General features: G+C 59.6%; 1 protein-coding gene and 2 long non-coding RNA genes across 9 annotated transcripts; all 3 read left to right on the forward strand.

Annotated features, from left to right (window-relative positions):
- The first annotated feature begins 421 nt into the window (after positions 1 to 421).
- LOC141948725 (uncharacterized) lies at positions 422 to 27,818 on the forward strand. Of its 6 annotated transcripts, none has more exons than XR_012630537.1 (7): positions 422 to 829; positions 983 to 1,073; positions 25,043 to 25,238; positions 26,415 to 26,581; positions 26,669 to 26,709; positions 26,800 to 26,829; positions 27,081 to 27,354. It is a non-coding gene; the product is annotated as an uncharacterized LOC141948725 (long non-coding RNA). The 6 variants fall into 6 exon arrangements; XR_012630532.1 differs by lacking the exons at positions 422 to 829; positions 983 to 1,073 and adding exons at positions 23,635 to 24,481; positions 27,361 to 27,818 and having other exon boundaries at positions 27,081 to 27,121; XR_012630533.1 differs by lacking the exons at positions 422 to 829; positions 983 to 1,073 and adding an exon at positions 23,635 to 24,481 and having other exon boundaries at positions 27,081 to 27,121; positions 27,207 to 27,354.
- LOC141948764 (uncharacterized) lies at positions 1,336 to 4,801 on the forward strand. Its single transcript, XM_074881595.1, has 6 exons — positions 1,336 to 1,376; positions 1,442 to 1,769; positions 1,879 to 1,995; positions 2,541 to 2,737; positions 2,996 to 3,177; positions 4,439 to 4,801. The coding sequence occupies exons 1-6, from the start codon at positions 1,336 to 1,338 to the stop codon at positions 4,588 to 4,590; spliced, it is 1,017 nt and encodes a 338-aa protein (XP_074737696.1). The 3' UTR covers positions 4,591 to 4,801.
- Positions 5,816 to 18,363, forward strand: LOC141948727 (uncharacterized). Of its 2 annotated transcripts, none has more exons than XR_012630539.1 (13): positions 5,816 to 6,030; positions 6,201 to 7,467; positions 7,611 to 7,793; positions 7,968 to 8,022; positions 8,858 to 10,114; positions 10,289 to 10,343; positions 11,179 to 12,435; positions 12,610 to 12,664; positions 13,500 to 14,761; positions 14,937 to 14,991; positions 15,827 to 17,089; positions 17,262 to 17,316; positions 17,671 to 18,363. It is a non-coding gene; the product is annotated as an uncharacterized LOC141948727 (long non-coding RNA). The 2 variants fall into 2 exon arrangements; XR_012630538.1 differs by having other exon boundaries at positions 6,204 to 7,467.
- Positions 27,819 to 27,864: the final 46 nt, after the last annotated feature.

A 27,864-nucleotide genomic window follows, 5' to 3' on the forward strand; every position in this document is an offset into this window, starting at 1 on the left:
GAGCGGGGCCGCGCGGTCGGTCGCCAGGCGGCTGCCGGGTACAGCCGCGACGGGGGGGCCGCGCGGTGCGGCGGGACCGGCGGCAGAAGCCGCTCCGGGTCAGGGCCGGGCGGCGGCGGCGCTTCCCGGGGCCGCGCTTGGCCGGGCTTCCGGGTGCGTGGGCGACGGGCGGGCGCTGTAGTCACGTGAGCGGGGCTTCCGGTCGGCCATGTTGGCTCCCCGGGGCACGCCGGGAGCTGTAGTTTTTGCGCACTCGATTGCCCGGCAGCTGCGTCGCTCCCGCGCGCGGCACGGCACAGTCCTCGCTACCGGCGCGGCCCCACGGCGCAGCGCGAGGGGCGGTTTTGTGGCGGGTTCGTGCGGTTTCCCGCGGGTTGCCCGCGGCTCTCCCAGAACCGTGCCCCGGCAGTGCGCATGCGCGGTGGCGGCCCCCGGAAGTGCCGCAATCCCCAAGCGCTTCCCAAACCCGCCCGTGGGGCTCTGGGGGTGCAGGGCTGTGGGGTGGCTGCATTCCCCCCCCCAACCCCTCGGCATCGCCCGTGGGGACTGCGGAGGGGGTCAGAGAGCAGACGGGGTGAGCTGTGCTGTGGGCCAGAAATGGAAGCAACGTTTTGCCTTCCTGGGACTTGAGAACAGACGCGTGTGGCTGATTGAGGGGCTCTGAAACAGACAGAGTTGTGTGGCTTTGGGCTCAGAAACAGAGGTCAAGTGCGTTTTTGGGGACTTGAGAAGAGGCTCAGCAGGCAGGTTTTTGGGCTCATAAAGAGGCACTAAGGCAGCTGGTTTGGGGGCCAAAAGCAGAATGCAGTTTGGCTGGTTTTGCAGGCAGGTGAGAGGCGGAGGGTTGTGGGAGGGCCCTGGGGGCTGCGGGGGAAAGGAGGGGGTGGGGGTCAGGGTGGCATGGGACCCCGAAGCTTGGGAGGCCGGCGTGCACCAGGCCAAACTCCATGTCTGCGGTGACTGGCAGCGCTCTGTCTTGCAGGTGATGGAGAGGAACCTGGTGAATGCGGGAGCATCCCAGTGAGATGATGTGCTCCTGATGAGGATGGATTCTGGAGTGTGCTCTCTGAAAGGTAAGTCAAGGGGCAAAAGCCGTGGGTAGGGTGGGGCCAGCAGAGGCTCTATCATCAGGGCTGTGGAGAGGGCTATTTAGGCTTCCTTAAGTGTGGGGGAAGAGAGCAGGGTCTGTCCCACAGGACGTGCATGTTCTGGCCTGTGTCAGTGTCCTCGTGTCATTTGTGGTGTCTGTGTTCTGTCTTGTATGCGGTGCCTTCCCCACATCTCTGTGGTGCCCCGTGGGCTCTCTGCACGGGACATGCACCTTGGTAGGTGTCCATGGGGTCTGTGATGCCTTGCTGCGCGGTGGGAGGTGGAAGGTGGGGCTCCGGTCACGTGCGATCTACAGCAATAATGGTCAGTGCTGCTTCTTTCCCTCTTCCAGAGGCCGTGCTGAGGCTGCGCTTGTCTGTTCCTGCCCTGGGGTGCCATTGACTGCGCCCACCTCGGGCTTGTGTGGGGTGTCTCTGCCTGGCCTTGCGCTTCTCACGGCACAGGGGCAAAAAGGGACAGGCGGAGCCCTTCCCGGCTGTGGGCAGCGGACAGGAGCTGCCGCGGCTGAAGCTGGAGAGACCAGAGAAAGGGGAAGAAAGAGAAAATCAAGACCATCTGTGCAGCACCCGCCTCCCAGTGCAGGAAGAGAGAGCCTGCCTCTCTGCGTGAGGAAGGAGCCCTCTTCACAGTCAGACCGCCAGCGTGCACCCAGGGTCTGCGTGCGTCACCCCAAGCGCAGTACGGCCGCGTAGTGCGCGAGCAAGCGAGGCTGTGTGTGTCGGAAGCCTGGTCTTGTAAGAGGTGAGAGACACCCGCGTATTCTTTTAGGGTGAGGACAGCCAGGCGACTGGAGTTTCAGAAGAAGAAGAGGGGCAGGAGGAAGGAAGGAGAAGGAAGCATCTGACCCGTCAAATTCTCCCGGCAGTGCCGAGAACGAGAGCTGCGGTGAGTCCTGGGCCTTCAGGGCCCTGTCACACGTCTTGTGCGTCCCGGTCCTTTCCTGCCCGTCACCTGGACCTCTTTTTTCCATGCTGCTGTTATTTCTGCCGCCCCCGCCCCTTTCCTAGACCTCTCCTCTTCTTTATTCTTCTGTCCTGCTCCCCCTTCCTTTCTCACTTTCTCTCTCTTGTCCTACTGCTCCCTTTTCTCATTTCTCTCTGTGCTTTTGTCCTGCCTCTCCCTCCTTTTTTTCATCTTCCATCTCTGCGCTTAGTGTCGTCGCTTTTTAAATTTTCATTCTACGTCTTTTAGTTTGCTGTCGCTATTTCATGTTTCCTTAGTGCTGCCGCTTTTTAAATTTTCTTTTCTGTGCCTCTGTTCTAGTTCGGTATCCCTGTGTGATCATTTTTTCCTTTATTTCACCAATGCCTGTTGCTTTTAAAATGTTCTTTTTCCCTTCAGTGTCTTTTTAGTGAGTTTTTCTCTTTCCTTAATGCCCTCTGTGTCTTTTTAAATCGTCCCCTCTTTTGTTCGCTGTGGCTACTTTTTAGTTCCAGGGCGTGGTTGGACCAGATGACCTGCAAGAGTTCCCTTCCCACCTCAAACCGTTCTGCAGTTCTGGAGTCACAACTGTCACATCCAGGGCCATGAGCTACCACAGGCGTGAGAAAGTTGCCCCAGGCTTCAAGGCCATCCCGAGCGCCTGCTGCTTTACTCTGGCCGCAGCGCTCCTGAAGAAGAGGAGAAGGTAATTTTGCAGTGGTCAGGGCTTTTAGGGCTCAGTGGTCGTGCTCAGTGGGTTGGGTGGTTTGAAGGGACAGTCCGAGAGGGCATCTGAAATGCCCTTGCAGGGTGGAGGGAGGCAGGAAAGCGGGGGGGGGGTTAGAGCTGGCGAGGGACTGCCCCGGGCTGGGGGGCGGTGTGCCCGTGGGTGCCAGTACCTCAGCTGCTGTGTCGGCATTGTGGGAGCCGTGGGGGTCGTGGACTTTACTCTGCCTCCCCCCAGAAAGCTCTGGCTGACGAAGTTATGCCACAACAGAGACTGCAGCCGTCAGCACCACGGGATGCTGATAATGACCAGCACAGCCCTCGCTGTACTGTCGTTTTCGCTGCTGCTTGCAGTGGATCTGCAGTGGTCTTTGATTCGCGGAAAAAGACTCTACAACTCGAAATGGAGTTATAAAGCAGGTATGTTTTACTCCGGCCGGGGTGCAAGGGGATTTCTCCACAAACCTTGCACACCAACAGCACATTTTACCAAAACGTTACAGAGTGTGGATACACTTATTCACTGGATTACATAACACAAACATACATATGCATGAGTAAGGCTGGGTTAGTTCTAGAGGCTGGTGTCAGCAGTTTATGTTCTTTGCACCTGCGCATTGCCTCCTGGGGGGCGTCTTCGGGGTCTTTGGGAGGAAGGCTCGTAGTCTTTCTCACCTTGTTTTTTCCCCGGAGCATGCGCAGATTCTCTTAGCCAATTTCTTGAAAAACAAAAATGTTTTTCAGCTGGTTTACTCATGCTATCTTATTTAAGGGAAGCAATGAAACTTCTACCATCCGTATATGTCTATTTTTACTCGTTACCGAGGCCCAACTAGTTAGAGCACACCTGTTCCTCGAGGACAAAAACATGATATTTTGCTGAACACTGCAGTTCTTGGTAGATTTTCACAGTAAACTGCTTTGTTTTGATGAACACAGCAGTCCTTGGTAAAATTCCACAGAACAGTCTGGGCAAGCAGGATTCTTAGCAAAATTAAAAACTACTATAAGTAGTACTATAACTTGCTAGAAGTAAGTAAATAAGTTGCTAAGCAGCTTTCTATTGCAGATTTAGAAAAAGACAGATTACTTCCACAACTCGCGCCTCCACCCCCCCACCCCCCCCCCTACAATTTTCCTGTTTGGCCAGTCAGTAAACCAGAGGGGGAGGTGGCGTTGAACAGGCCATTATGGGCATTTAAGTGCTTAAATAGAGCCCCATTGTCAGCGGCAGTCCCCAACAATGCAGCCTTAACGACTAGGCTGCAAGTCCCTGCACGTCCTTGGCTGGCAGTGCTACATGTCAAAGACATGGTTTTTCCCTTAGGGGAAGAAGGCAAAACAAAAATTTGCATTTACATGGGAGGGTAGCCAGCATACCTTTACCAGACTCCCAGAGGGGGGTAGAAACAATCAGAAATGCCCCAATCTAGAAAAAAAAATTACAACAGCTTTGTAATGGGTACTTTAGGATATTGGAGAAAACAGGTACCTGGATTCTCCATTGCCTGTCCACTGTATTGGCTTTTACAAAAAGGAAAACGGTGGAGTTGGCATTCAGAACATGAAGAAGCGATTAAAACTCTGATACTCGAATTAAAAACATATCTAACTTACAAATGCCTATTAATACTTGACCCACGAGCATTACAGCAGCCATTTAAACCTTCACCAATTTTAGATGCACCCCCTCTACCTCTAGCATGGGATGCTAGTGACAACAATGGAGTAAAAGAAACTCAGTACGAGATGGATTTATCCTGCATCCTAAGGGGTAACCTGTTCAGCCTTCCCCCCCCTCCGCCCCGAGACAGCTCTCTTTTCTTTCCTTGAAGAACATCGATGGTGGGAAAGCTTATCTGGGTGGTCACCACCACCAACAGGACTGTTTAATTCCACGTTTTACTCGGTCTGATTTTCCTAATTCTAACTTTATTATGTTTACTACTGCTAATAGTATTGTATATTCAGGTTTGGAGGATGGTTAAACAGATCACTCAGTTACAAAAGTATCCCTGTGTGTATACTTCCCTAAAATAATTTTTTTTTTAATAGCAGCTAATAAAACACAAAATTCGCTTCAGTTATAATTGGATTATGGCATCCGCTGCTTATAGGCAGAGAGGCAAGAGGCAACCACACCGCCACTCTCTGGACAAGATCAAGTACTGTAGCCCAGGTAATAGTGAGGGCGGGAAAGTCGCTGTGGGGGCGCCGCGGCCGCCTGAGGGGAAGGGGGCGGGACCCGCCTGTGGGAAGGGGAAGGGCGGGAAAGTCGCGCGCCGCTGTGAGGGGCGGAGCGGCCGCCTGAGGGGAAGGGGGCGGGTCCAGCCCCGCCAGACGCGGCCAGGAGTCCGGAGCAGAGGAGTGGCCGTCTCAGTCGTCCCTGTGGGAAGCACTGGAGCAGCAACTGGGTGAGTAAAGCCGATCTGTGAGTTGTTTTCGGGGCGGGGGAGGGGGGAGGGCGGCCGGGATTCGGGTGGTGCTGTGGCGAGCTCTGTCCGGGGGCCGGCGTCCCTCTCAGACGCGATGGCGTCCTCCTACCGTTGCAGCAACTGGTGGTGGAAAAGGAAGAGACGAACATCGCGTGCGGAAGGCCCGGCAAGTCAAGGGAGAGCGGCAGGAGGAGCGGAGGAAGTCTGGGCAACAAGTGGAGGAAAGAGAAGGGCGCTCCGGGCAAAGAGCCGCTGTGACGAGCAGAGGAGCGGCCACCTGAGGGGAAGGGGAGGGGGACCCGCGTGGGGGGGAGTGCCGTCGCCGCCTGGGGGCGGGGGGGAGCGCCGTTGCCACGGGGGTGGTGGGCAATGGAGCCGCCTGGGGGGGGCCGGGGAGTGCCGTCGCCGCCTGAGGGGGGGTGGGGAGCGCCGTTGCCACGGGGGGGGGGGTGTGGCGGGGAGTGCCGTCGCCGGCTGAGGGCGGGGGGAGCACCGTTGCCACGGGGGGAGCGGGGAGATGGAGCCGCCTCGAGGGGCCGGGGAGCACCGTCGCCGCCTGGGGTTGGGCTGGGCGGGTGGGGGGGGGGGGGCGGTAGCGCCGTCGCCGCCTGGGGGAAGTGGGGTGGGGGGCAGGGGGAAGCCCCGTCGCCGGCTGGGGGGAAGGGAGCACCGTTGCCGCGGAGCGGGCTGGGGGTGGACTGGAGCTGCGTGGTCGGGCGAGCGCCATCACCTCAGGGGCTGAGGAGGGTCCAAGGCCCCGCTGCACGCAGCCAGGAGCCTGTCGCAGCCGAATGCCCGTCGCAGTCGTCCTTGCAGGGAGCAGTGAAGCACCAGCTGGGTGAGAAAAGCCGTTCCATGAGGTTTTTTCAGGGGGGGTGTTGGGGTATGGGCGGGGGGGGTGGGGGGGGAGGGAGGGGCAGGGGCACTGTGGGGACCTCCCTGCGAGGGCGGCCTTCCCTCTGTCCTCCGGGTGGGGCAGCTGGCGCCTGACTGCACTCTCCTTCCAAGCAGTTCCTCTTGGAGAAGAAAGACGAGGCATCGTGAGGAGCGGCGGACTGAAGAGAGGAGTGGGGCGAGAGAAGGGAGCTCTGGACAAAGGGGACCTCCCTGTTACCGGGGCTGCGGTCGCACGAGACCGTTGCCGGCACTTCTGGTGTCCTGGCCGGCGCTGCGCTGGGTGACCTCCCTGTAAGCAGGGCTCGGGTCTCTGGTCTTTTGCCACCTTGCCCCACGGTTTGGCTGCCCGGAGAGAAGGGCGGCCCTGTCAGGAGAGTGAGTGGCGCTGTCTCCGCGCCGAGGGGGAAATGGGGCTCTCCGGACCCCACGCCCGCCCTGTAAGCAGGGGAGGGCCGTTTCCCCGGCCCCGGCGGCTTTCTGGCTGCTGGCGGCCTGGCCAGCGTGACCCCCTGGAGTCGGGGCGTGTCACGGCATTTGTCCCTTGGCCACCCCGTGAAGCCCCGTGGCACGTTGAGTCCCTGCGGCCTGCGTGCATCCTGGGGGGGCAGGTCTGGGGCTCTGCTCTCCTGCTCGTGGGAAGGGATGGCTCCCCAGACACTGGCTGCACAGAGCTCGCTCCCTCTTGCGGGAAGTTTTGTTTGTCCCTGTCTGTGTGTGTGTCTGTGTGTGTGTGTGCCTGCCTGTGTCTGTGTCTGTGGGTGTGAGTGAGCGAGCGAATGAGCTTCTCGTTTAGGTCCCTGTTGAAATCGCTGCAGCGTACTTAGCTTAAACTTCCCGGGAGGGAAAGAAGGGCCCTGTGCAGCAACAGGGGGTCGGTCCCCTCTGAGCCCGCGAGCGGAGGGCGAGTCCCGGCTTGCCCCTCCTTGCCCCTCCTTTCGAAGGAGAGAGCGAAGCCCCGTGGCAGTAGCGCGGCCAGCGTGCGACCCGCCTGTGTTCAGGGCCCGGGTCTCTGCCTGGGTGGCCGCCTGTCCTGGCTGGCGACTTGCCAGCGTGCCCGCCCTGTACTCAGGGCGAGTGCCACGAGCCGTGGAGCCCTCTGTCCCCAGGAGCCGCTCAGCTGCCCTTTAATCAGGGCTGGGCGGGCTGCTGTAGGCAGCCAGCAGAGGTTGCCCTGTAAGTCCAGGGCTGGCCGGTGACCTGCAGGCCCGGGCACTCTGCAGTGCCGGCAGCGGCTGGAGACCCCTGTAAGCAGGGGCGCAGCTTCCTTGGCCACCGCTTTTGTGTGCCCAGCTCCCCTTTGTCCAGAGTTCCCAACTCCGAGCCCAGCTCCAGCGCTGGTCGGGACTGCACGGCATGGCAACCCCGGAGTGCCGATTGGGTGAGAAAAGCTGATCTGTGAGGTTTTGGGGGGGGAAGGGAGGGGGGTGTTGGGGTATGGGGGGGGGGGGGGGGGGGGGGGCGGATTGCCTCTGTCCTCCGGGTGGGGGAGCTGGCACCTGACCGTACTCTCCTTCCAAGCAGCAGCTCCTGGGGAAGACAAGGCATCTTGAGGCGCGGCGGGCTGAAGAGAGGAGCGGGGCGAGAGAAGGGAGCTTTGCTGCCGCTTTGTGTGCCCAGCTCCCATTTGTCCAGAGTTCCCGACTCCGAGCCCAGCTCCAGCGCCGGCCGGCACTGCACGCGTGGCAGCCCCGGAGCGTCGATTGGGTGAGAAAAGCTGATCTGTGAGGTTTTTTTTGGGGGAGGCGGGGGGTGGTGGTGGTGTTAGGTTATACGGGGTTGCGGGTGGGGGGGCGTCTGGGATTCGGGTGGTGCTGTGGCGAGCTCTGTCCGGGGGCCGGTGTCCCTCTCAGACCTGGCGGCGTCCTTCTGCCATTACAGGAGCTGGTGGAGAAGAAGGAAGAGCCAAACATCGCATGCGGAAAGACCTTCAAAGGCAAGAGAGAGCGGGGGGAGGAGCAGAGGAAGTCTGGGCAACAAGTGGAGGTAAAAGAAGGGCGCTCTGGGCAACAGGACCACCCTGTCACTGGGCTCTGGTCGCGCAAGGGTGTCACCAGGACCTTTGGTGCCCTGGCCGGCTTGGTGCCCTGGCCGGCATTGTGCCCTGGCCGGCTTTGTGCCGGGTGATCTCCCTGTAAGCGGGGCTCGGGTCTTTGGGTTTTTGCCGGCCTTTTGCCACGTTGCCCCATGGTTCGGCTGCCCGGGCAGGTGGCAAGCGTCTGAGGGGGTTGAGCAGCACCGTCTCCGCAGCCGAGGCGGGAAGCTGGGCTCCTAAAGCCCACCGTGGTGGTGAGCTGCAGTCAGGACGGCCAGCCCATAACTCGGGCGTAGATGGGAGCCTTGAAGTGCACGGGGCTCGTTGAGCGGGCCGAGCCAAGGGAGAACCCCCTGTAAGTAAGGAAGGCCGTGAGCATCCCCTGTGCTTAAGGGGAGGTGCTGGGAGGGACGAGGGACCCTCCCCTGTGAGCAGGCCGGTGTCCCTGGCCCCGGCCTTTCAGAGGCGTGGGGCTGAGACGTGCAGGGCTGGGCGTGCCCTGCCCTAGCCCTCTTTCTGTGTGCTGTCAGCCCCAGGAGCAGCTTGGGAGGAAGAGAGGCACGGGGGAAGGCAGGAGGCTGGGAGGCAACGGTGCCTGCGAGCCGGGCCCAGGTCCGGCCCGGGCAGGCCTGGCAGTGCTTTGAGCTGGGCCAGCACCCTGGAAGCAGGGCTGGGGCCTCTGCTCCATCCTCCGGGTGGGGGAGCTGGCGCCTGACTGCACTCTCCTTCCAAGCAGTTCCTCTTGGAGAAGAAAGACGAGGCATCGTGAGGAGCGGTGGGCTGAAGAGAGGAGCGGGGCGAGAGAAGGGAGCTCTGGACAAAGGGGACCTCCCTGTTACCGGGGCTGCGGTCGCACGAGACCGTTGCCGGCACTTCTGGTGCCCTGGCCGGCGCTGCGCTGGGTGACCTCCCTGTAAGCAGGGCTCGGGTCTCTGGTCTTTTGCCACCTTGCCCCACGGTTTGGCTGCCCGGAGAGAAGGGCGGCCCTGTCAGGACAGTGAGCGGCGCTGTCTCCGTGCCGAGGGGGAAATGGGGCTCTCCGGACCCCACGCCCGCCCTGTAAGCAGGGGAGGGCTGTGTCCCCGGCCCCGGCGGCTTTCTGGCTGCTGGCGGCCTGGCCAGCGTGACCCCCTGGAGTCGGGGCATGTCACGGCATTTGTCCCTTGGCCACCCGTGAAGCCCCGCGGCACGTTGAGTCCCTGTGGCCTGCGTGCGTCCTGCGGGGCAGGTCTGGGGCTCTGCTCTCCTGCTCGTGGGAAGGGATGGCTCCCCAGACTCTGGCTGCACAGAGCTCGCTCTCTCTTCCGGGAAGTTTTGTTTGTCCCTGTGTGTGTGTGTGTGTGTGTGTGTGTGTGCCTGTCTGTGTCTGTGGGTGTGAGTGAGCGAGCGAATGAGCTTCTCGTTTAGGCCCCTGTTGAAGTCGCTGCAGTGTACTTAGCTTAAACTTCCCGGGAGGGAAAGAAGGGCTCTGTGCAGCAACAGGGGGTCGGTCCCCTCGGAGCCCGCGAGCGGAGGGCGAGTCCCGGCTTGCCCCTCCTTGCCCCTCCTTTCGAAGGAGAGAGCGAAGCCCCGTGGCTGTAGCGCGGCCAGCGTGCGACCCGCCTGTGTTCAGGGCCCGGGTCTCTGCCTGGGTGGCCGCCTGTCCTGGCTGGCGACCTGCCAGCGTGCCCGCCCCGTACTCGGGGCGAGTGCCACGAGCCGTGGAGCCCTCTGTCCCCAGGAGCCGCTCGGCCGCCCTGTAATCAGGGCTGGGCGGGCTGCTGTAGGCAGCCAGCAGAGGCTGCCCTGTAAGTCCGGGGCTGGCCAGTGACCTGCAGGCCCGGGCACTCTGCAGTGCCGGCAGCGGCTCGAGCCCCCTGTGTAAGCAGGGGCGCAGCTTCCTCGGCCGCTGCTTTTGTGTGCCCAGCTCCCCTTTGTCCAGAGTTCCCGACTCCGAGCCCAGCTCCAGCGCCGGCCGGCACTGCACGCGTGGCAGCCCCGGAGCGTCGATTGGGTGAGAAAAGCTGATCTGTGAGGTTTTTTTTGGGGGAGGCGGGGGGTGGTGGTGGTGTTAGGTTATACGGGGTTGCGGGTGGGGGGGCGTCTGGGATTCGGGTGGTGCTGTGGCGAGCTCTGTCCGGGGGCCGGTGTCCCTCTCAGACCTGGCGGCGTCCTTCTGCCATTACAGGAGCTGGTGGAGAAGAAGGAAGAGCCAAACATCGCATGCGGAAAGACCTTCAAAGGCAAGAGAGAGCGGGGGGAGGAGCGGAGGAAGTCTGGGCAACAAGTGGAGGTAAAAGAAGGGCGCTCTGGGCAACAGGACCACCCTGTCACTGGGCTCTGGTCGCGCAAGGGTGTCACCAGGACCTTTGGTGCCCTGGCCGGCTTGGTGCCCTGGCCGGCATTGTGCCCTGGCCGGCTTTGTGCCGGGTGATCTCCCTGTAAGCGGGGCTCGGGTCTTTGGGTTTTTGCCGGCCTTTTGCCACGTTGCCCCATGGTTCGGCTGCCCGGGCAGGTGGCAAGCGTCTGAGGGGGTTGAGCAGCACCGTCTCCGCAGCCGAGGCGGGAAGCTGGGCTCCTAAAGCCCACCGTGGTGGTGAGCTGCAGTCAGGACGGCCAGCCCATAACTCGGGCGTAGATGGGAGCCTTGAAGTGCACGGGGCTCGTTGAGCGGGCCGAGCCAAGGGAGAACCCCCTGTAAGTAAGGAAGGCCGTGAGCATCCCCTGTGCTTAAGGGGAGGTGCTGGGAGGGACGAGGGACCCTCCCCTGTGAGCAGGCCGGTGTCCCTGGCCCCGGCCTTTCAGAGGCGTGGGGCTGAGACGTGCAGGGCTGGGCGTGCCCTGCCCTAGCCCTCTTTCTGTGTGCTGTCAGCCCCAGGAGCAGCTTGGGAGGAAGAGAGGCACGGGGGAAGGCAGGAGGCTGGGAGGCAACGGTGCCTGCGAGCCGGGCCCAGGTCCGGCCCGGGCAGGCCTGGCAGTGCTTTGAGCTGGGCCAGCACCCTGGAAGCAGGGCTGGGGCCTCTGCTCCATCCTCCGGGTGGGGGAGCTGGCGCCTGACTGCACTCTCCTTCCAAGCAGTTCCTCTTGGAGAAGAAAGACGAGGCATCGTGAGGAGCGGTGGGCTGAAGAGAGGAGCGGGGCGAGAGAAGGGAGCTCTGGACAAAGGGGACCTCCCTGTTACCGGGGCTGCGGTCGCACGAGACCGTTGCCGGCACTTCTGGTGCCCTGGCCGGCGCTGCGCTGGGTGACCTCCCTGTAAGCAGGGCTCGGGTCTCTGGTCTTTTGCCACCTTGCCCCACGGTTTGGCTGCCCGGAGAGAAGGGCGGCCCTGTCAGGACAGTGAGCGGCGCTGTCTCCGTGCCGAGGGGGAAATGGGGCTCTCCGGACCCCACGCCCGCCCTGTAAGCAGGGGAGGGCTGTGTCCCCGGCCCCGGCGGCTTTCTGGCTGCTGGCGGCCTGGCCAGCGTGACCCCCTGGAGTCGGGGCATGTCACGGCATTTGTCCCTTGGCCACCCGTGAAGCCCCGCGGCACGTTGAGTCCCTGTGGCCTGCGTGCGTCCTGCGGGGCAGGTCTGGGGCTCTGCTCTCCTGCTCGTGGGAAGGGATGGCTCCCCAGACTCTGGCTGCACAGAGCTCGCTCTCTCTTCCGGGAAGTTTTGTTTGTCCCTGTGTGTGTGTGTGTGTGTGTGTGTGTGTGCCTGTCTGTGTCTGTGGGTGTGAGTGAGCGAGCGAATGAGCTTCTCGTTTAGGCCCCTGTTGAAGTCGCTGCAGTGTACTTAGCTTAAACTTCCCGGGAGGGAAAGAAGGGCTCTGTGCAGCAACAGGGGGTCGGTCCCCTCGGAGCCCGCGAGCGGAGGGCGAGTCCCGGCTTGCCCCTCCTTGCCCCTCCTTTCGAAGGAGAGAGCGAAGCCCTGTGGCTGTAGCGCGGCCAGCGTGCGACCCGCCTGTGTTCAGGGCCCGGGTCTCTGCCTGGGTGGCCGCCTGTCCTGGCTGGCGACCTGCCAGCGTGCCCGCCCCGTACTCGGGGCGAGTGCCACGAGCCGTGGAGCCCTCTGTCCCCAGGAGCCGCTCGGCCGCCCTGTAATCAGGGCTGGGCGGGCTGCTGTAGGCAGCCAGCAGAGGCTGCCCTGTAAGTCCGGGGCTGGCCAGTGACCTGCAGGCCCGGGCACTCTGCAGTGCCGGCAGCGGCTCGAGCCCCCTGTGTAAGCAGGGGCGCAGCTTCCTCGGCCGCTGCTTTTGTGTGCCCAGCTCCCCTTTGTCCAGAGTTCCCGACTCCGAGCCCAGCTCCAGCGCCGGCCGGCACTGCACGCGTGGCAGCCCCGGAGCGTCGATTGGGTGAGAAAAGCTGATCTGTGAGGTTTTTTTTGGGGGAGGCGGGGGGTGGTGGTGGTGTTAGGTTATACGGGGTTGCGGGTGGGGGGGCGTCTGGGATTCGGGTGGTGCTGTGGCGAGCTCTGTCCGGGGGCCGGTGTCCCTCTCAGACCTGGCGGCGTCCTTCTGCCATTACAGGAGCTGGTGGAGAAGAAGGAAGAGCCAAACATCGCATGCGGAAAGACCTTCAAAGGCAAGAGAGAGCGGGGGGAGGAGCGGAGGAAGTCTGGGCAACAAGTGGAGGTAAAAGAAGGGCGCTCTGGGCAACAGGACCACCCTGTCACTGGGCTCTGGTCGCGCAAGGGTGTCACCAGGACCTTTGGTGCCCTGGCCGGCTTGGTGCCCTGGCCGGCATTGTGCCCTGGCCGGCTTTGTGCCGGGTGATCTCCCTGTAAGCGGGGCTCGGGTCTTTGGGTTTTTGCCGGCCTTTTGCCACGTTGCCCCATGGTTCGGCTGCCCGGGCAGGTGGCAAGCGTCTGAGGGGGTTGAGCAGCACCGTCTCCGCAGCCGAGGCGGGAAGCTGGGCTCCTAAAGCCCACCGTGGTGGTGAGCTGCAGTCAGGACGGCCAGCCCATAACTCGGGCGTAGATGGGAGCCTTGAAGTGCACGGGGCTCGTTGAGCGGGCCGAGCCAAGGGAGAACCCCCTGTAAGTAAGGAAGGCCGTGAGCATCCCCTGTGCTTAAGGGGAGGTGCTGGGAGGGACGAGGGACCCTCCCCTGTGAGCAGGCCGGTGTCCCTGGCCCCGGCCTTTCAGAGGCGTGGGGCTGAGACGTGCAGGGCTGGGCGTGCCCTGCCCTAGCCCTCTTTCTGTGTGCTGTCAGCCCCAGGAGCAGCTTGGGAGGAAGAGAGGCACGGGGGAAGGCAGGAGGCTGGGAGGCAACGGTGCCTGCGAGCCGGGCCCAGGTCCGGCCCGGGCAGGCCTGGCAGTGCTTTGAGCTGGGCCAGCACCCTGGAAGCAGGGCTGGGGCCTCTGCTCCATCCTCCGGGTGGGGGAGCTGGCGCCTGACTGCACTCTCCTTCCAAGCAGTTCCTCTTGGAGAAGAAAGGCGAGGCATCGTGAGGAGCGGTGGGCTGAAGAGAGGAGCGGGGCGAGAGAAGGGAGCTCTGGACAAAGGGGACCTCCCTGTTACCGGGGCTGCGGTCGCACGAGACCGTTGCCGGCACTTCTGGTGCCCTGGCCGGCGCTGCGCTGGGTGACCTCCCTGTAAGCAGGGCTCGGGTCTCTGGTCTTTTGCCACCTTGCCCCACGGTTTGGCTGCCCGGAGAGAAGGGCGGCCCTGTCAGGACAGTGAGCGGCGCTGTCTCCGTGCCGAGGGGGAAATGGGGCTCTCCGGACCCCACGCCCGCCCTGTAAGCAGGGGAGGGCTGTGTCCCCGGCCCCGGCGGCTTTCTGGCTGCTGGCGGCCTGGCCAGCGTGACCCCTGGAGTCGGGGCGTGTCACGGCATTTGTCCCTTGGCCACCCGTGAAGCCCCGCGGCACGTTGAGTCCCTGTGGCCTGCGTGCGTCCTGCGGGGCAGGTCTGGGGCTCTGCTCTCCTGCTCGTGGGAAGGGATGGCTCCCCAGACTCTGGCTGCACAGAGCTCGCTCTCTCTTCCGGGAAGTTTTGTTTGTCCCTGTGTGTGTGTGTGTCTGTGTGTGTGTGTGTGTGTGCCTGTCTGTGTCTGTGGGTGTGAGTGAGCGAGCGAATGAGCTTCTCGTTTAGGCCCCTGTTGAAGTCGCTGCAGTGTACTTAGCTTAAACTTCCCGGGAGGGAAAGAAGGGCTCTGTGCAGCAACAGGGGGTCGGTCCCCTCGGAGCCCGCGAGCGGAGGGCGAGTCCCGGCTTGCCCCTCCTTGCCCCTCCTTTCGAAGGAGAGAGCGAAGCCCTGTGGCTGTAGCGCGGCCAGCGTGCGACCCGCCTGTGTTCAGGGCCCGGGTCTCTGCCTGGGTGGCCGCCTGTCCTGGCTGGCGACCTGCCAGCGTGCCCGCCCCGTACTCGGGGCGAGTGCCACGAGCCGTGGAGCCCTCTGTCCCCAGGAGCCGCTCGGCCGCCCTGTAATCAGGGCTGGGCGGGCTGCTGTAGGCAGCCAGCAGAGGCTGCCCTGTAAGTCCGGGGCTGGCCAGTGACCTGCAGGCCCGGGCACTCTGCAGTGCCGGCAGCGGCTCGAGCCCCCTGTGTAAGCAGGGGCGCAGCTTCCTCGGCCGCTGCTTTTGTGTGCCCAGCTCCCCTTTGTCCAGAGTTCCCGACTCCGAGCCCAGCTCCAGCGCCGGCCGGCACTGCACGCGTGGCAGCCCCGGAGCGTCGATTGGGTGAGAAAAGCTGATCTGTGAGGTTTTTTTTTGGGGGAGGCGGGGGGTGGTGGTGGTGTTAGGTTATACGGGGTTGCGGGTGGGGGGGCGTCTGGGATTCGGGTGGTGCTGTGGCGAGCTCTGTCCGGGGGCCGGTGTCCCTCTCAGACCTGGCGGCGTCCTTCTGCCATTACAGGAGCTGGTGGAGAAGAAGGAAGAGCCAAACATCGCATGCGGAAAGACCTTCAAAGGCAAGAGAGAGCGGGGGGAGGAGCAGAGGAAGTCTGGGCAACAAGTGGAGGTAAAAGAAGGGCGCTCTGGGCAACAGGACCACCCTGTCACTGGGCTCTGGTCGCGCAAGGGTGTCACCAGGACCTTTGGTGCCCTGGCCGGCTTGGTGCCCTGGCCGGCATTGTGCCCTGGCCGGCTTTGTGCCGGGTGATCTCCCTGTAAGCGGGGCTCGGGTCTTTGGGTTTTTGCCGGCCTTTTGCCACGTTGCCCCATGGTTCGGCTGCCCGGGCAGGTGGCAAGCGTCTGAGGGGGTTGAGCAGCACCGTCTCCGCAGCCGAGGCGGGAAGCTGGGCTCCTAAAGCCCACCGTGGTGGTGAGCTGCAGTCAGGACGGCCAGCCCATAACTCGGGCGTAGATGGGAGCCTTGAAGTGCACGGGGCTCGTTGAGCGGGCCGAGCCAAGGGAGAACCCCCTGTAAGTAAGGAAGGCCGTGAGCATCCCCTGTGCTTAAGGGGAGGTGCTGGGAGGGACGAGGGACCCTCCCCTGTGAGCAGGCCGGTGTCCCTGGCCCCGGCCTTTCAGAGGCGTGGGGCTGAGACGTGCAGGGCTGGGCGTGCCCTGCCCTAGCCCTCTTTCTGTGTGCTGTCAGCCCCAGGAGCAGCTTGGGAGGAAGAGAGGCACGGGGGAAGGCAGGAGGCTGGGAGGCAACGGTGCCTGCGAGCCGGGCCCAGGTCCGGCCCGGGCAGGCCTGGCAGTGCTTTGAGCTGGGCCAGCACCCTGGAAGCAGGGCTGGGGCCTCTGCTCCATCCTCCGGGTGGGGGAGCTGGCGCCTGACTGCACTCTCCTTCCAAGCAGTTCCTCTTGGAGAAGAAAGACGAGGCATCGTGAGGAGCGGTGGGCTGAAGAGAGGAGCGGGGCGAGAGAAGGGAGCTCTGGACAAAGGGGACCTCCCTGTTACCGGGGCTGCGGTCGCACGAGACCGTTGCCGGCACTTCTGGTGCCCTGGCCGGCGCTGCGCTGGGTGACCTCCCTGTAAGCAGGGCTCGGGTCTCTGGTCTTTTGCCACCTTGCCCCACGGTTTGGCTGCCCGGAGAGAAGGGCGGCCCTGTCAGGACAGTGAGCGGCACTGTCTCCGTGCCGAGGGGGAAATGGGGCTCTCCGGACCCCACGCCCGCCCTGTAAGCAGGGGAGGACTGTGTCCCCGGCCCCGGCGGCTTTCTGGCTGCTGGCGGCCTGGCCAGCGTGACCCCCTGGAGTCGGGGCGTGTCACGGCATTTGTCCCTTGGCCACCCGTGAAGCCCCGCGGCACGTTGAGTCCCTGTGGCCTGCGTGCGTCCTGCGGGGCAGGTCTGGGGCTCTGCTCTCCTGCTCGTGGGAAGGGATGGCTCCCCAGACTCTGGCTGCACAGAGCTCGCTCTCTCTTCCGGGAAGTTTTGTTTGTCCCTGTGTGTGTGTGTGTGTGTGTGTGTGTGTGTGTGCCTGTCTCTGTCTGTGGGTGTGAGTGAGCGAGCGAATGAGCTTCTCGTTTAGGCCCCTGTTGAAGTCGCTGCAGTGTACTTAGCTTAAACTTCCCGGGAGGGAAAGAAGGGCTCTGTGCAGCAACAGGGGGTCGGTCCCCTCGGAGCCCGCGAGCGGAGGGCGAGTCCCGGCTTGCCCCTCCTTGCCCCTCCTTTCGAAGGAGAGAGCGAAGCCCCGTGGCTGTAGCGCGGCCAGCGTGCGACCCGCCTGTGTTCAGGGCCCGGGTCTCTGCCTGGGTGGCCGCCTGTCCTGGCTGACGACCTGCCAGCGTGCCCGCCCCGTACTCAGGGCGAGTGCCACGAGCCGTGGAGCCCTCTGTCCCCAGGAGCCGCTCGGCCGCCCTGTAATCAGGGCTGGGCGGGCTGCTGTAGGCAGCCAGCAGAGGCTGCCCTGTAAGTCCGGGGCTGGCCAGTGAGTGACCTGCAGGCCCGGGCACTCTGCAGTGCCGGCAGCGGCTCGAGCCCCCCGTAAGGAGGGGCGCAGCTTCCTCGGCCGCCGCTTTTGTGTGCCCAGCTCCCCTTTGTCCAGAGTTCCCAACTCCGAGCCCAGCTCCAGCGCCGGCCGGCACTGCACGCGTGGCAGCCCCGGAGCGTCGATTGGGTGAGAAAAGCTGATCTGTGAGGTTTTTTTTTTTGGGGGGGGGGGAGTGGTGGTGTTAGGTTATACGGGGTTGCGGGTGGGGGGGCGTCTGGGATTCGGGTGGTGCTGTGGCGAGCTCTGTCCGGGGGCTGGTGTCCCTCTCAGACCCGACAGTGTCCTTCTGCCGTTGCAGCAGCTGGTGGTGAACAAGGAAGAGATGACCTTCGCGTGCAGAAGGACCTGCAAAGGTAAGAGCGAGCGGGGGGATGAGCGGCAGCGGGCTGCCGAAGAAGCGAGAGAAAGAATTCCTCAAGCATCCCTGCCCCTTTGGGGATGTTTTCTGTGCCTCTCAAGCAGGTACTTGGTTCTTGGCAGTTCCTCAGAGTTTTAGAAACTGCTCCAAATCCACCTGAAGTTGACTCCCTGAAGTTGTCAGGAAACTCCTTTTTTTTAGTTTGGTGTGGCCGCACCAGCTGTGGGGAGAGGGAGGGCTCTGCAGCCACCCGAAGTGTCCTTTGAGGCTGTGTGGCATGCCGGGGGAAGAGCAGTCGGGAGCAGGGATTTGGAGGTGGTTTCCCCTGTTCTGAATGCTTCTCTTTCAGCACCTGCACAGTTGTGATGTAAAAAGTGGAAGTGTTGAAGCCTGAGCAGCAGGCCCTGAGCCGAAGCTGCTAACTCAGTATGTAATCATTAGCGAGATACGTATGGAAGACGTAGCTATCTTGAATGTATATTTATCTTTGCGTGTGGATAAAATAACAGGGTCATGGAGACCGTTGTCTGTCGCTGTGGCCTGATGCGAGACCTTGCGCCTAATGCAATTAGATAAGCTGAGGAACTCCCTTAGCTTCTCCCCTGAGCCCTGGCCAGGCTCTGGGGGAATCTAATGTGAGATTGAAACCAGATATTTCCGCTCAAATCAAAGGTGCCAGCTATTCTGGCTTGCTGACTTTTGGGTATATAAGGCTGGACCCGCTCACAGCGACTTTGGAAGCCTCACCTACGGGTGGACGCACCGCGTAGGACTTCCCACTTGCCGGGAAAGGCTCTCCAAATCCTCGCTGTAACCGGGGCTGCCCAGCGCCTGCGGGTCTGGATGATGGGAACGGGTGCAAGTGGTGATGGGTCTTTCTTAATCGCTATTCCCTCTCTCTCGGGTAGTAATGATTTGATGCATTACCCTGTATTTTCCTGTTTGTTTGAGTGCACTATTCTGTGTTTTCTTACTGTATGTTTTCTGTATTATTCTGTTACATTATTTAGTTATTTCTAGTAAAAGATGCCTGCGCTTTTCATTCTGGTGTCTGAGTTTAATTGATACCCCTAATCAGCAAAACAGGGGGAGATCAGGTGGCGGTTTCCAGAGACGAGGTTGGTGGTGGGACGGTGTCGCCGTAGGAGCGATTTTATGTTGGTTTGGCTTTGGGCTGAGCTGTAGCCGGCGGGGCGCTAGTTCCTGGCAAGGGCATGGACGGGCGAGCTGTCGGGGCCAGCCAGAGCCGCAGCTGCGCGTGTTCCGCACGGGACTGGTGTGCAGAGCAAAGTGGGGAGGGTTTCTGAGAGCGGACAAGGCCCTGGCCTTCCCTGACTGTCTCGGCCTCCATCCTTCTGCATCTCGAGGCTGAGGAGGCCGTCAGTAACTGCAGTGTTCCCATGTCCTTCCGAGAAGCGCTGCAAACCTGCGCCTTAGGAAAGTCAAAAGAAAGCGTCACTGCCGCAAACTTGTGAGTTTGAGTGCCGCTTCCACAGCGAAGGTGTTCGTCGGAGTGGACTGGGGTCAAATTGCTGCCCAGTTGGGGGCAAAAGCAGGAAAGGTTCCTTTTGAGAAATGCAAGGTGCTGCTACCGGTAAAGGTGTAAACGATCGGCACGACCGCTTCACTTCTTAACCTTCTATTTTAATGCCGTTAAAGTTGAGACAGACCCCGGAACGTGCCTGAGCGAGCTGCCAAGAAGTGCAGCACACCCGTGAGCTCCATGAAGGAAGTGAAGCAGCAGCAGCAGCTGCCACTCCACAACCATGGAGTGTTTTCCTCCACTCCCTCCCTTTCTCCTGAACTTTCTCTAATAAAACTTGAGCGGTTCAGGAAGGGTTTGCCCTGCCTGTGCCCAAACTTGAGGCAACGGAGCCCCGTTGTGCTCATCTGCAGCTCAGAAGTTGTGTTGGCAGGTGAGTGCTGGCGAGTGGGAGTGGAGGTGGCCGGGGGCAGTATCCCCCCTCGGGGGGCAACATCCCCCCTCGGGGAGCAACTCTCAGAGAATGCCCGGGAACCAACGACAATCACGTGTCAGGCTAACGCTTTCTTTCCCTAAAAGGCTGCAGAGCCTGGCTGGCTTTTTTCCTTCTTTCCCGAAAGCCTTGCAGGTGTGAGTGATGGGCCGCCGCCCGAGCACCTCATGATGTCAAACGCAGTGGAGAAGTAGCTTGCACTTCCACCAGGATCAGTCTTTCTCCAAGAGTTTCTTCAGATCTCGTATGTAGCTAAAAATCCCAGGTGAAGACTCAGTTACCCTTCAGAAATACCAATTACGATTCGTATTGCGGTAGCGCTGAGGAAACCAGTGCCACGTTCCATTTGACATGGACTCACCTACAGAGATCATCCCTGTGCTAAGTCCTTAAAGACATACATGCACGAGACCCAGACAAGGGTCGTTAAACCCTTTTGACAGCTGGGGAGCCAAGGCAGAAAGGCGCGCGTGCTGTTACTAGCGCTCCCGTGGTAAAGGTTACACTGCTCCGACCCGCTCTTCAGTATTCTCTGGTTTCTTCCTCTGCCCCTTGCAGGCGTTCGACAGTGTCCTTTATCCCTGAGGTAACCCCTCGGGTTCCCCATGTTTGTTGTATTTCTGTTTAAGTATTTTCTTAATATGGCCAGTAGTTATCAGCAAGCAGGCTCTAGAGTTCCCTCTTTTGGCTTTTGCAGGTACAATAGGGCCACCGGGATTCCAGAAGCCAATCCTTCCATGAAGTTTGCTGCAGTGTACAAAATAAAGCAAAGAAGTACCGGGAGTGGTACACAGAGGGAAACATATTCCTCTTCTTCCAGCTATGAGGGCCTGTGGTGTGGAATCACGTGAAGCGGTTGTGATGGCTTGAAGTGTATGGTGGTGCAGTTTCAGGCATGGTTATGGTATTGGGGTGGTCTGCCCCACTGACAGGTGGTTAGATAGAGTAGATATTGAATGAGTGTTAGTTTCAGAAGGTGTCTATCCCTGTATGTGAGGATGTTTTTCATTTTAGGGTATATTGAATGTAGCAAGAGTTAATGCGTCTTTTAAAAACAGTGAAGAAACTGTTGAGCAGGGGGACTTCTTTATCTCCCTGACCTGGTTTATTGTCACTTAGTCCTGGCTGCTCTGTCGGGTGATGTTCATGGCCAGCGTTTGGGTGGATGTTAGGCTCAGGCCGTGGTGTTCGCAGGCAGGGTGATTTTGGAGGCCTTCAGGAAGCAAGTTCTGAGGAGTGCCGCAGCAATGGGGCAAGGAAGTGTTGTGGGGGTCAGATGGCCGGGTGGGTTTGCTGAGAGCAGGGGGTGGTTAGTGGGGTAGCTGAATGAGTGGTGTGTTTAGAATGTGTTTGCCTGTGCATGACTGCGCAATGTAATGGTTTTTTCTGTTGTAGTTGGTGTTTCTTGAATACTTAGGAAAAAAAATATAGAATAAAAAATGCCAGCGGGGGGATTTTTTTTTTCCCCCTCCGCTGTTTTTTTTTTTTTTCCCTGGTCCCGGCTGCTCTGTGAGGCGACGATCGTTGCCAATGTTTGGATGCGGAGCGGTGTAGGGACTGAGTTTTTGCAGCCAGGGTGATTTTGGAGGCCCCCGGGAATAGCGTTCCCGAGGAGCCATGCCCCCACGGGGTGAGGGCGTGTTGTGGCGGTCAGGGAGCGGGATGGCTTTGCTGAGAGCAGGGGGTGGTTAGTGGGGTAGCTGAATGCGTGGTGTGTTTACAATGTGTTTGCCTGTGCATGACTGCGTAATGTAATGTGGGTTTTCTTGTTGCAGGTGCTGTTTTTTGAGTAGTTAGGAAAAAAAAAAAACACAACCCAACTGGGGGATTTCATTTTTCACCCGGGTCCTAGCCACTCAGCGAGGTGACAGTTGTTGCCCATGTTTTGACATGGAGCAGTCTAGGGATGGCGTTTTTGCAGGCAGGGTGATTTTGTGTGGTCCTTGGGAATGGTGTTGCTGGAGTCACGTATGTCATAGTCTCTAAACAGTTATGAATCTAGTTAGTAAAGACATGATGCTAATGGTCATGTGTGAAATGACCATAAATGCTGTGAGAGGTAATAGTGGTAGGTAAAGCACTCATCATGGTTGTAGGGGTTTTGAAGTCCATAAGTTTTTGTGTAAGGTAGGTTCAATAAAGGTGTATTTGCTGTTGGTTCCCAGGTTTAATAAGTATGTAAAAGGTGGTTTGTAATGTGCATGTAGCGAAGGTGCTTGCAGTGCTTGTAAGGTTTCCAAAGTAAATAAAGGGTTTTGAGCAATGTAGGCTCAATGAAAGCGTATGTGCTCTTGGTTCGAACTCTAATAAAGAAGTAAAAGCTGTTTTGTAATGTAGCTTTAATAAAGGTGTGGGTGGGGGGGTTGGCTCCAGTGTGGTTTTTTTGGATGTGTGACTTGGTCTCTCTCTCTCTACCTCTGTCTGACTCTGCTCCTCTGTCTTACTCCTTATCTAACTTTGCCCCTCTGTGTCTGACTTTGACTCTCTGACTGTCTGGGTCTGACTTTTGTCTTTGAGTCTCTCTGCCTTTGACTCTCTTTCTGCCTTAGCCTCCATCTGTGTGTTTATCTGTATTTGTCTCTCTCTGTCTCGCTTTGACTCTTTGTCTCTCTCTGTCTCCCTTAGTCCCTTTCTGTTTAGTTAAGTCCCCCTCTATTTAGTTAAGAGGGAATTATTAGCAGCACAGGACCGTGGTTGTGGCCTGGGAGTAATGAAATATATGAAATTTTGATTTTAAAAAATAAAATTGATTACTCCTAGGCATTTTGGCCACATTCTACTGCTGCACCGGCCTTATTATTTTTTTGTTCTTTTCCATACACAAGTCTTACACCACTACAAAATGAACCACCCCCAAACAACCCCCCCTCCACAAAACAACTTCACCTCCCTTCACAGCTGAAAAATCACAACCCAAGCACAACGCAACCACACCCCTTCCACCCACCCACCCCCTAGTATCTGCCCCAAGTCACTGTTTCCGCGCGGACCCTATTCCGGGTTGCACCTGACCGCGGGTCACTGTTTCCGCCCGGACCCTGTTCGGGATCGCACCTTCCCCCGCGGGGTCATGCTCGGGAAGTGCCGCCGCCCCCCCCCCCCAACTCCGTGCGCGCTGTCGGCGAGTGCTCGGAGCGCAAAGCGCGGAACGGCAGCGCCGGTGCCGCCCGTGAACAAGTGCCGGGGGCGATCAGCGGCAATAACGGTCAGTGCTGCTGCCTCTTGCCCTCTTCCAGAGGCTGCACTGAGGACACGCTGCCTGGCCTTAATCCCGGTGCTGCTCGCTAGAGTTACCGCGGGGGGGAGGGAGGGAGCGTGGGCCGGGCTGGAGGAGCCCCAGGGGCGGGCAGTGAGGCTGCGGGCAGTGGCCCCTCCCTGTCCGGGGCGGTGCTGGAGGAGGAGCCGGTGCGAGCCGAGGGAGCAGCAGAGAAAAGGTGAGCGGGGCCGCGCGGTCGGTCGCCTGGCGGCTGCCGAGGAAAGCCGCGACGGGGCGGGCCGTGCAGTGCAGCGGGACCGGCGGCAGAAGCCGCTCCGGGTCGGGCCGGGCGGCGGCGGCGCTTCCCGGGGCCGCGCGGGGCCGGGTTTCCGGGTGCGTAGGCGGCGTGGCTGCGCTGTAGTCACGTGAGCGGGGCTTCCGGTCGGCCATGTTGGCTCCCCGGGGCACGCCGGGAGCTGTAGTTTTTGCGCACTCGGCTGCCCGGCAGCTGCGTCGCTCCCGCGCGTGCGCGGCACAGTCCTCGCTACCGGCGCGGCCCCACGGCGCAGCACGAGGGGCGGTTTTGGGGCGGGTTCGTGCGGTTTCCCGCGGGCTGCCCGCGGCTCCCCCAGGACCGGTGTGCCCGTGCCCCGGCAGTGCGCATGCGCGGTGGCGTCTCCCGGAAGTGCTGCAATCCCCAAGCGCTTCCCAAAGCTGCCCGTGGGGCTCTGGGAGTGCAGGGCTGTGGGGTGGCTGCATTCCCCCCACCACCACGCCTCGGCATCGCCCGTGGGGACTGCGGAGGGGGTCAGAGAGCAGACGGGGTGAGCTGTGCCGTGGGCCAGAAATGGAGGCAACGTTTTGCTTTCCTGGGGCTTGAGAACAGACGCGTGTGGCTGATTGAGGAGCTCAGAAACAGACGGAGTTGTGTGGCTTTGGGCTCAGAAACAGAGGTCAAGTCGTGCATTTTTTGGGCTTGAGAAGAGGCTCAGCAGGCAGGTTTTTTGGCTCATAAAGAGGCACTAAGGCAGCTGGTTTGGGGGCCAAAAGCAGAATGCAGTTTGGCTGGTTTTGCAGGCAGGTGAGAGGCGGAGGGTTGTGGGAGGGCCCTGGGGGCTGCAGGGGAAAGGAGGGGGTGGGGGTCAGGGTGGCATGGGACCCCGAAGCTTGGGAGGCCGGCGTGCACCAGGCCAAACTCCACGTCTGAGGTGGTCTCTGGGGGGAAACACGCTTTTCAGACCTACGTGCCCTCTTCGAGTTCAGCAATTATTTGTACGCTTCTTAGAATAATTATGACCTGATTAATAATACAAAGTAATGAATGCTTAGAGAACATACAAGGTGGATGTTTACTCCTAATACTCAAGCTCTGACAGTGATTGATTTACAGCCTTGTCAAAGCCCAGGCTGTTGCCGGTAGCTGGAGCCTGTGAGGAGAAAGAGCTGAAATCAAGCGGAGTTTCAGTGCAGAGTTGAAGCGTCACCGAGCCAGACCTGTATCCAGCAGGAGCTGGAACGAGACAGGGTGTCCGCTGTCTGGAGCCGGCATTAGCCAGAACTACGATTCTCTGCGGCTGTGAGGAGCAGGAGCTGCGCTCAGTCGGGCTGTTGACTGGCTGCAGCACCCCTTGGCTCGACGGCGGAGTCTCCTCAAAGAGCGCAGGATTTGAGGCGAGTTGGTGAGAGAGAGAGGAGCAGCCGGGCAGGAGCCACAGAGCGAGTGATTGCTTCTGAGTACGACGGATGCTTTATCTCTGTGGTTTCCTGGCTTCCACGGGAGATGCTGGCTGCAACACCTGCTTTTTGGGGGCAACACGGCACTTCCCGGGAGGGTGCTGTTGCGGTAGAGGTCAGTGCTGGCTGGCGTGTCGGTGACTGGCGGCGCTCTGTCTTGCGGGTGATGGAGAGGAACCTGGTGAATGCAGGAGCATCCCAGTGAGATGACGTGCTCCTGATGAGGATGGATTCTGGAGCGTGCTCTCTGAAAGGTAAGTCAAGGGGCAAAAGCCGTGGGTAGGGTGGGGCCAGCAGAGGCTCTACCATCAGGGCTGTGGAGAGGGCTATTTAGGCTTCCTTAAGTCTGTGGGAAGAGAGCAGGGTCTGTCCCACAGGACATGCATGTTCTGGCCTGTGTCAGTGTCCTCGTGTCATTTGTGGTGTCTGTGTTCTGTCTTGTATGCGGTGCCTTCCCCACGTCTCTGTGGTGCCCCGTGGGCTCTCTGCACGGCGCATGCACCTTGGTAGGTGTCCGTGGGGTCTCGGATGCCTTGCTGCTTTGGAAAAGAGCCCGTTGAGCACTCCCCATCTTGTGAGTGATGCTTACAGCATCTTTTGCATCACAGATGTTTGTGGAGGGTTGCCTTTGTGGAGGAGATCTGGGCCAGAATGACAGCTCTGCTCTTCAGAGTTCTGTTTCCATAGAGGTCCCTCCCGTACAGCACTTCACCCGGTCCTCGGCCTTAAAGCCCGGCTCCTCCCACGTCGGTTGTTCTGGTTGTGTATTGCACTGCAGCACTCGCTGTCGGTTTTGACTACGCCTTGCTTTGCAGGGCTTTGTGTTCTGCAGGTGACACAGGGCCATCTGGATCCCCAGAGAAAATCCTCGAGCGAGGTTTGCTGGAGCGTACAAACGCAAGCGAAGGAGGAGTGGGAGCCGGGCCCGTTGCGAAACATCTTCCTTGGCTCCCGGTTAGGAAGGCTTACACCGTGGGGGCGTGTGGAGCAGTGACGCTGCCGAGGCGCACGGTGAGGCAGTTCCAGGGGTGGGTTTAGAATGGGGGTGATCTGCCACTGTGGCAGGTAGGCAGTGGAACAGATGTTTGGAGTGAGGGGTGGATCGAGTGGCTGTTGAATGAGCGTCAGTTTCTGAATGTGTCTAACCTTGTGCGTGTGAAGTTTTTTTCATTTCAGGTTGTATTTAATGTTGAGATAGTAAATGTTTTTTTAAAATTGTGTTTAATAAAAAGCCCAGGTGGGGGTTCGATGTCTCTCGTACTCAGACAGAACCCTTCCTCAGGCTTTCTCTGTGCCCCTGAGCTCTCTCACAGTTTTCACTGCTGTCTTGGATGTCTCCATTCAGTCGCTCATCCCCTGGGGACATCTGTACGTTGCTGGAACGCCTTGACTTTTGCACTGTGTCCCAGAGCCGCCCTCTGTCTCTCTTTCAGTCTCAGCACCCTGCTCCTGCTGTCATCACACCTACTGAGGCCAACCTCGGGCCCCACAGCCCCCTTTTGGCACTGTGGCGCACTCTGCACCCTCCTTCCTCCCTGAGACCCTTTCCTGATGCCACCTTTCATCTGCAGAACGCTCGCGTTGTCCTCTGTGCTAGCTAGGATACCTACCTGGTCTGCTGAGGACACCTGTAGTTTCTTCAAATCCCCTTCGGAATTCTTCATCATGTCCTTGAGCATACTTTTGGCTGTCCTCCTCTGCCCTCCTGAGACTCCAGGGCCTTCGCCGTGTCTGCAAGGCTTCTTTTCTTACCCTCCTAACTCCTCTACTCTCTACAACGATGTCTTCCGAGTCCTTTTGCGTACTCCACCGCGCTCTTGTGGCACTTCAGCTCCCTTTGGATTTTGGTTTTTGGTGCTCTTCAGAGCACTCTTCTCTTACTCTCTGGCGTGTCAGCCTGCACACGTATGTGGGTTGGAACTGCCCTGCCTGGGGGCACAGCGATGTCGGTCAGGGGAAGAATAGCACTAAGAGTCTGTAGTTAATGTTGATTTGCCTGGACTGTTTAGGTACAGCCCCCTCAGAGCAAGCAGCCTTCAGCAGCAGGCAAGGATGTCACGGGGATGACCGGAGCTATCTGGGAGAGGCTGCGGGAGTGGTAGTTGAACAGATGGAATCTCAAAGGTGTTAAGGCTCGTGTGTGTAGGGCTTAATGCTGTTTTGTTTCTATGTTTTTTTTAATGGCAGGCTGTAATGAGACCCTAGACAGTGTTCCTACATGGAGTCAAGAACTCTGGAATTGTTAAGCTGTCACTCAGCATCTAGGTGACTTGCTTAAAAGTTTTTTTCAGATCCAGAGGGACAATATATGCACCAAAGAGTGACAGAGGCAGCAAGCAGGTCACTGTAAGAAGGTGGGTCAGCGTGTGGTGTCGGAGGAGAAGACGTGACTGGTTGCTACATGACTGGCTTATCGGTTTGGGGTTTTTTTTGTTTTGAAGGTGCAAAGCAGGATATCGGCACTGGAGGTGACTCGGGCAAGGTGAGACGCGTGAGCTGAAGTAGCAGTTATTTTTCATGTGTCGTACTGTTGGTGAAGCTAGAAGCATCTCCTGTTGTCTGTGTCTTACAGGTGGTACCCAGGCCTCGACGTGGGCGACCGGTAAATGTCAGAGGCAGGGTGGGTGAGCGGCCAAGGTAACGGGACAGGAGATGGCAGTCAGTGTGGGCAGGCTGCAGGTTCAGCTTGTGCCTCTCGCTTTGGTTTATGCGGGTGCCACATGTAGGCTGGGAGGGGCGAAGCCGCGTGCCGCTGAGCAGTCCAGGACAGCGAGGCAGTTGTCGGCTGGGTCAGGGTTTCAGTGCAGAGAATCACGTGGCAGCTCGATGAAGCATTTCTCTTTGGTTTTGCAGGAGCCGGGCACGCTGCCTTTGGAATCGGACGAGCGTTTGAGGTGAGCTGGGTACTAGAGAGCAGGAGCACGGGGCTGGTGATTTCTCGCAAGCACAGTGGTAGCTCTCTGTCTTTTGGTATCGTAGGTGCCACGGGCCACGCTGGCCGCAGCGTCCGACACTGGACTCTGCACAGAGCAGCTGAGCGGAAAGCCCCGTGGCTGTTGAGGTGGAGGGTGTTGTGACAGAGGTGTGTCAGCTGACGTGATGCTGACTGTTGGCACTGTTGGTTTTTTTGCAGATGAAGAGGAACCTGGCAGCTGCAGGAATGTCCCGGTTAGCTGATGTGGTTTTTGTTGAGGATGGATTCAGACCCCTGGCTCTCTGAAAGTTGAGGGATGAGGGACCGGTGCCCTACAGTGTCTAATCTTGACTTCAGTTAGAAAGAGACTTTACAAAATGGAAACCTTTCTCAAGGAAGTTTCATTTTATGAACTCTCCATCAGAGTGGATCTTCAGAGATGATGTATTTGGCAGTAGTACTCTTGGGCGGTGCAGCTGGCCAGACGTCCCTGCTAATTACGGAACACACCAAACCCGCCCCCCGCCTTGTCAAGTTTTCTTTGTGTATTTTGGAGATAGACAGTCTAATGGTATCAGCTCACAGCTGGGCGAGTTCAGGGAATGCAAAAGGAAAATCAAATACTTACACATCTAATAAAAACGCTTCTATAAGCATATGCCCACCTTTACACTAAAGAGTGAAGGACTGAGCTTTATTCTTTATTCTTTGTTTTAGCCTTTA

The sequence above is a fragment of the Strix uralensis genome, chromosome 12 (assembly GCF_047716275.1).
Source record: "Strix uralensis isolate ZFMK-TIS-50842 chromosome 12, bStrUra1, whole genome shotgun sequence".
Taxonomy (NCBI): domain Eukaryota; kingdom Metazoa; phylum Chordata; class Aves; order Strigiformes; family Strigidae; genus Strix; species Strix uralensis.